This window comes from Pseudoliparis swirei, chromosome 9 (genome assembly GCF_029220125.1).
Source record: "Pseudoliparis swirei isolate HS2019 ecotype Mariana Trench chromosome 9, NWPU_hadal_v1, whole genome shotgun sequence".
Lineage (NCBI taxonomy): Eukaryota > Metazoa > Chordata > Actinopteri > Perciformes > Liparidae > Pseudoliparis > Pseudoliparis swirei.
In genome coordinates, this window is record NC_079396.1 from 25,753,139 (window position 1) to 25,760,385 (window position 7,247).

At 42.5% G+C, this 7,247-nt stretch overlaps 1 protein-coding gene across 2 annotated transcripts; it reads left to right on the forward strand.

Annotated features, from left to right (window-relative positions):
* Nucleotides 1-1,505: 1,505 nt before the first annotated feature.
* LOC130198986 (N-lysine methyltransferase KMT5A-A-like) lies at nt 1,506-7,247 on the forward strand. Of its 2 annotated transcripts, XM_056422132.1 has the most exons (7): nt 1,506-1,565; nt 2,528-2,642; nt 2,725-2,887; nt 2,990-3,182; nt 3,459-3,608; nt 5,377-5,481; nt 6,870-7,247. In XM_056422132.1, exons 2-7 carry the CDS (start codon nt 2,537-2,539, stop codon nt 6,885-6,887), a joined length of 735 nt encoding a protein of 244 aa, XP_056278107.1. In that variant the 5' UTR covers nt 1,506-1,565; nt 2,528-2,536; the 3' UTR covers nt 6,888-7,247. The 2 variants fall into 2 exon arrangements, with proteins under 2 accessions (XP_056278107.1, XP_056278106.1); XM_056422131.1 differs by lacking the exon at nt 6,870-7,247 and having other exon boundaries at nt 5,377-5,816.

Here is a 7,247-nt window from a genome sequence, read left to right on the forward strand (position 1 = left end):
TTATCTGAATGGAAAATAACTAATTAAATGTTCAGAGTCCAAGTGGAGAAGATTGAGTCCTCAGCTTCTCAAGCGACTTTACTCATTAGCATCTCTGCTATATCAACACACACACACACACACACACACAGTTTGACTCATTAGTGTGTTAACCACCAGCCAGGGAACACACACACAAGCGTCTTTGTAATCACCGTATGCTACACAACAGGAGGCCTGGGACCCTAAGTCTGCCTATGTGTGTGTGTGTGTGTGTGTGTGTGTGTGTGTGTGTGTGTGTGTGTGTGTAAGTGTGAGCCTGAGGTCGGATTCAAAAGCCCTTTTGTGGTTTTGAGATGCTAATCGTTCTATTATCAGCAGGATAAAAGAAAGTTTAGCTGCTTAAAGACAAACAAATGACTTCTCGCACAGACACATACATGGCTAATGAGCTCTCTCTGTGTGTGTGTGTGAGTGTGTGAGTGTGTGAGTGTGAGTGTGTGTGTGTGTGTGTGTTATGGCCCAGAGTGTCAAGGGGATTAGTCGTGTTGTTCACCTCCCTGCCTGAGGGGGGTGCTGTGTGTTATGTGTTGTGCTTTTTCTTTCTTTCAGGTAATCGGCCGGCGAGGAGGGAACCCGTGTCGCCGGCCTTTCCTCTCCAGCTTCCAACCGGGCCGTGCGGCGCCGCACAGTTCCGTGGGTCGTGGGGTGAGTTAGCGTGTCGGTAGGGGTGAGCGGCCATTTTGTTTAACCCTGTGTTCTCCTGTTCTCTGGGAGGGAGACAGGAAGACATCGGCACTTTCTTTGTTCCTTTTGTGGTCGAGGGAAGTTAGGTGACTTTCACAGATTGTTGTGTTTGTTATTTTTGGTCCAGGCTTCACCCTGAAGAATGGAGGACACTTGTGTTCACAATAAAAACATTTAGTTTAGGATAATCTGCCGCATTGGTCCTAATTCGGGAGGTGGGGAGACCCGTATTAATGTCACGCTCAGGCTCCCCTAAGCCGGGCGTAACAATGAATGAGTGAGTGAGTGTGTGTGTGTGTGTGTGTGTGTGTGTGTGTGTGTGTGTGTGTGTGTGTGTGTGTGTGTGTGTGTGTGTGTGTGTGTGTGTGTGTGTGTGTGTGTGTGTGTGTGTGTGTGTGTGTGTGTGTGTGTGTGTGTGTAGGTGGATATGGTATGTCCGGACTTTACACCTGAATACACACCAGCGATAGCCGGACTTATTGGTATTAGCCGGACCATGCCGAGGTCCGGCTAAAACAAAGAGCTTAAACGTCTTAAAACTGTCTAACTAACATATCCCTCTTTTCGTGCAAAGTCCATTTTTACCACCTGACCTAGTTTTTGTGTATCCCAGTGTATAGAACAGCGACATCTATCGGCGTGAGGATGCTGGTGCAGTTTCATACACATTTCGATACACACGTGACAATTTCACGCCCTTTCTTGTGATTGGCTGTTTTTTCCCGCGTGGGAGTGACGTCGGGGGGGGCGTACCAACGTCAAGGACCAGGTGCGTGGACCTTTAAACAGACAGGCAGAGAGCATGCACCGATGAAGGATGAAGGATTAAACACCACCAGGTAAGCTTTTATATGTGTAAATATAAAACGGAGCTAGCTCCAGGTGATTCGGTTAAGACGAGTAGATGAGAACGTGTCATTTATATGTGTAAATATAAAACGGAGCTAGCTACAGGTGATTCGGTTAAGACGAGTAGATGAGAACGTGTCATTTATATGTGTAAGTATAAAACGGAGCTAGCTACAGGTGATTCGGTTAAGACTGCAGTAGATGAGAACGTGTCATTTATATGTGTAAGTATAAAACGGAGCTAGCTCCAGGTGGTGAAGACTGAAGGAGATCAGTGTGAGGTGAGCTATGCTAGCAGGCCCTCTGGTTAAGGACAGTCGATTCACGTGGTGGTTTAGCTCGTGTTATCTCGTGCTTTATCATTGTCACGGCCTGTGTCGAGCCACATGGCGTGTTAGCTTGCTGCCGTTAGCGACCGTGCTAACCGCTAGCTCACGAACGTGCTAACGCTAGCTAGCGCTCGTTTGCTAACGTTAGCTTGCTAGTGAACATACTATGTGGCTTGATACAAGGTAAAAGGTTGACGTTAGCATGCCATTGTAGCTTACATCACACATCTCCTCACCAGTCTTGACTGAATCACCTGCAGCTTGCTCCCTGAGCTGCTAGCACTAAGCTAATGTTGATGGTATGTTTACTCTGGGCCTTCAGAGAGGATGATTAGCAGTCCATGTAGACAGGTTTGGAAGAAACAAACAAAGCAAGGGGCTTACCTTACTTCTACAGTTAATCTTAGATAGTCTAAAGATATTCTTAATATGTAAATCTGTGAAGCAGTGTCAAATAAAAATGTGAATAGAGCAGTTATTCATTTTCTTATTTTATCCAAGTTTATTACTGGTTTAAATGGCTATAGAATATGTTCTGATCATGCATGTTCTATAAATGAAGACATGCATGTACAATAATTGAAGATAATAATCCTGACAACCATCTTCTTTGGTCATTTCAGCAAGAGAATATGCACCGACGAAGACGCCTAAATCCAAAGGCTGATGCCAACTTTGACATTGATACTGGAGGGGACAAAGTGGGACTTGACATCAAATACATCAATGCCTTCAAAGGTAAATTGAATGTTCTAATTTTGTAACCATGATTAAAGTAGGAATAAACTTAACAAACGTTTTTTCTCTGTGTGTGGAATAGGTCATGGCATCTTCACCTCTGCTCTATTTGAAAAGGGAGAATTTCTGTTGGAATATAGAGGTGAATTAATAAGCCAGCAAGAATGTGAACGGAGACAGAGACTTCATCACGACTGCCTGAAGGTGTTCATGTTCGAGTTCCATTTTAATGGAAAACTATGGTGGTGCGTATTGTGTCAATGCTTCGTCTAATCCAAATTCAATGACACTTTGCCTTTATTTTATATATTTACTGTTATGAAACTGATATACTTTTGTTTTTGTAGTTTTGATGCAGCAAAAGAGGATGGGTCACTTGGAAGACTTGTGAACGATAATAATGTCAACCCCAATGCCAAGATGAAGTACCTAAACATACAAGGGAAGCCCCATCTGTGTTTGTTTGCAACACGAGACATCAGTCAAGGAGAGGAGGTCACCTATAATTATGGTGACTCGGATTGGCCGTGGAGATGCAAGGTAGTCAAAATGTTACTTTTAAAGTTATTTCTAAAGGAAATGCTTATACCATATGATATGTCACATCCATGAATAATGCTTAATGATGTCCAAGTAGCTTTGATTTTACATTAATTTACAATTATCTTTGACAGTATTAAAACGGTTATTGACATTGTTGGTTGATGAGGTGAAAAAAGAAATGTTGCTACCTACAAATATCAAAGTTTCTGCTGTATTGATTATTCAGTTTTGACCTGATCCCGTTGGATTGATGTTTATTGTTAATATCTTCAGAAATCTGAAGGAAAGTCTTCGGACGGGGAGCACGGTGAGGGTCCATCTACATCCGAGCCTTCTCAGAGTACTCAAAAGGTGTCAACAAGTAAGAGGCAAGAAAAGAGATCTCCAGGTGCATCAACTAGTCTGCTCAAAAGATATGAAAAGGTAAGTCATATTAGTAGTTTTATGTTTTAAGCTACATATTACGGGTGTAAATTCCTCTTTATGCGTCAACATCTTTCTACACATGATTTATTTTTTTCTCACTGTGGCTATCTGATTCTTCATAATTAAAAAACAGATTAATTTAGTTAATTTATCTTTTTTTGTATTCAATATTGTTAATAAATTGCAGAGATATATCAAATGGAGGGTTACATTTCCAAACTTTGCATATAAGGCCCGTTGGGCTTTTAATCCGGGCCCCCGAGTATTATAATTATTATATTTATTATAAGTTATGGTAAAGACCGCTGTAACGCTTCTCCATTCCCGACTTGAGTTTCCCGAAGCAAGATGATGGCATCAGACCAGCATTTATGTTTCTCAATGCTTATTTATTGCTCAGCGCTCTTTGAGGCTGTGTGTGTCACTCTCCTGGAGCAGAACACGGCAGATACACACGGTATCCTCCGACTTTACGTAAAGACCGCTGTAACGCCTTCTGCTGCAGAAGAGCGCACACACAAAGCTTAAAGGAGCGCTGAGCAATAAATAAGCATTAAGAAACATAGATGCTGCTCTGTTGCCGTCATTGTGCTTCGGGAACGTGTGCCATGCTTTCTGCCGACGTATCAGGCTGCGATTCCAGCTTGCTCTCTGCTCACTTCCACCCCTCCCCTCACAGGCAAGCTCGCCAAATGTCTTACGATTACCGTAATGTACCGCATACCACTGAAACGCTCCGCTTCTTAGCATTCCGAATCCTCTGGAATTACGTCGGAAAGTGTTAACTTTAATTTGAATTTGGCATGTCACTTTCTGTCGCCGGAGACAGGGTTTGTACTACAAGAGTTTTAGAGTTGTAAGATTAACTGACAGCTGCATCCAGAGTATTGCTCCTCGGCATAAGGAACATCAGACCCATGTGACTGCACCGCCCTATTAGGCGATTGGCCTGGACCTCCACAATATTTTCTGTTCCTCATGTGGCCCTCTGGGAAAAATAATTGCCCTGTCCTGGTGTAGACCCTTAAATTACTCTTGTTGTAATCTGGCACTATAGATACAATTTCAGGGGGGCCACCCTGTTATAATGGTATGGGAAACACTGGTTTGTGTTTGTCGGTCCCTCCCCCCTGAAGTTGTAAGCCTAGGGGTCAGAAACACGGTGTAAGATTGTATCCATATTCGACTGCTCAACCTCAGCAGCCCTCACAAAAACGCTGCTAGTATTTAGCCTCGTTTAGAGTGTAATCAAGGAATGCAAATGTATTACGTCTGTTGCGTTCAGGGGCAGCGGTGAGGAACGGACATCCCGGGGTCACAGGTTTATTACAGGAGATCATAACGTTGACAATTTAGTTTCTGCGTGTTGTCATTCTTTCAAAAGAGAATCACGATTTATCTCAGAATACATTTCCTTTACCTCACTTACTACTAATGGGTGTCAGTGTTTCCCCTAGGTTTACAGCTTCAGGGGGGGGGGACCAGACCGACCGACACAAACACTTGAAACATTTTGGTGTTCATTTATTTTCATGACCACAACAAAGGGTGCACATTTGTCACTGCAGTGGATTTTCGGGCCTTTTCAAAGAAGGATTCCAGAGCCTCTTGATAAGGGCCCGAGCACTGACTTAGTCGGAGCGGAGGACCTCTCACGTTCATGATTCCCTGAGATGATCATCTATTACAACACTTGATGGTACAGTTCCACATCCTATCTACTGTCTCTTTCTACCCCTTTTCTGCTCCAGATGATAACAGTGAGCTGATTGAGTCTGCTCAGAGGGACGAAACTGACCAGCTTGAGACCTCTGTGGATGGCCTGAATCCAACATTCACACAACTTGGTCTACTCAACTGGGTTGAAGAGGTAAGCAAGTCTAAACTTAAGTTTCATTACATTATGTGTGAACAAAACATTAAATCCTCTTCATGTGTGCGTCTGTGTGTGTATGTGTGTGTAGTCTCATCATATGGTTTGGATGGACAGGGTTATATGAGGACACTAGACATTCAGAATCAACCTTCTATAACTATTGTGTGTGTGTGTAACCACCTCATATGGTATATAGGGACAATGATATATGAGGACACTAGACAGTCAGAATTGACATTCTATAACTACTGTGTGTGTGTGTGACCACCTCATATGGTATATAGGGACAATGATATATGAGGACACGAGACAGTCAGAATTGACATTCTATAACTGTGAACTACTCTAAACACTATTCTGCCTTTCATTCATCTCTGGAGTCAGATGACATTGAACAAACTCTATGGAATATCTTAAACCTCCATGAAGTTTGATAAATATCTTTACCTCGGGATCTTTTTAAAACCCTTTTACATCTGTAATTATGACGGTCCACCCAGTCTCTTTTGTTCTTTTTTTAATCAAATGTGTCATAAGATTAATTTAGTTGTATCTTTTTTTTAAATTCAATATTAGTAACAAATAGAGATGTGTCAGATGTACATTTCCAAGCTTTGCAAAGAGAACCAACAGTAGAATCGGGCCTGTTCCTGATTCTTTTTGTCAACAGTAGGATGGTTCTCATTCAAAATCTGCCGTTTTAAATCAAAATATGTCAACGTGAATCGTGTAGATCAGAGCGCATTCACTGCTCCGCTACCTGTGACACTGCCAGCACGCATTGACTGCAAGGGGGTGGACTGCCCAGTGCCCACACACACACACACAAGGCAGCGATCACTCACAGCGAGTGATGGGAGACATGGCATCAAGTGCAGAGGCGCTTTTGCTGGCCGTCCGTGGCTTTTTGGAAGTACTATGTCTAAATTGCAGACAGTGAAGGAAAGCCCACTTTTTTTGATTACTATTATAGATCAATTTACCAGTATCAAAATGTGTGGTATTGTATAAAATTCTGGTATCGTGGTATCGGTTATCATGATATTTATGGCAGGTATCGTAGTTATAATGTTGGTATTGTGACAACCCTAGCAAGAGGCAGAAAAGACTGTCGGGAAAAGGCTCATGGCTAAGCAGAGCAAATGAGTCCTTTAAGGACTTGCTCAGGACAAAAAAAGGATGTTGGTTCATAAATGACTTTAACCAGATTGTACATTTTGAAAATGTATATTTTTTATTATTATTAGGGCCCGAGCACTGACTTAGTCGGAGCGGAGGACCTCTCACGTTCATGATTCCCTGAGATGATCATCTATTACAACACTTGATGGTACAGTTCCACATCCTATTTACTGTCTCTTTCTACCCCTTTTCTGCTCCAGATGATAACAGTGAGCTGATTGAGTCTGCTCAGAGGGACGAAACTGACCAGCTTGAGACCTCTGTGGATGGCCTGAATCCAACATTCACACAACTTGGTCTACTCAACTGGGTTGAAGAGGTAAGCAAGTCTAAACTTAAGTTTCATTACATTATGTGTGAACAAAACATTAAATCCTCTTCATGTGTGCGTCTGTGTGTGTATGTGTGTGTAGTCGCCTCATATGGTTTGGATGGACAGGGTTATATGAGGACACTAGACATTCAGAATCAACCTTCTATAACTATTGTGTGTGTGTGTAACCACCTCATATGGTATATAGGGACAATGATATATGAGGACACTAGACAGTCAGAATTGACATTCTATAACTACTGTG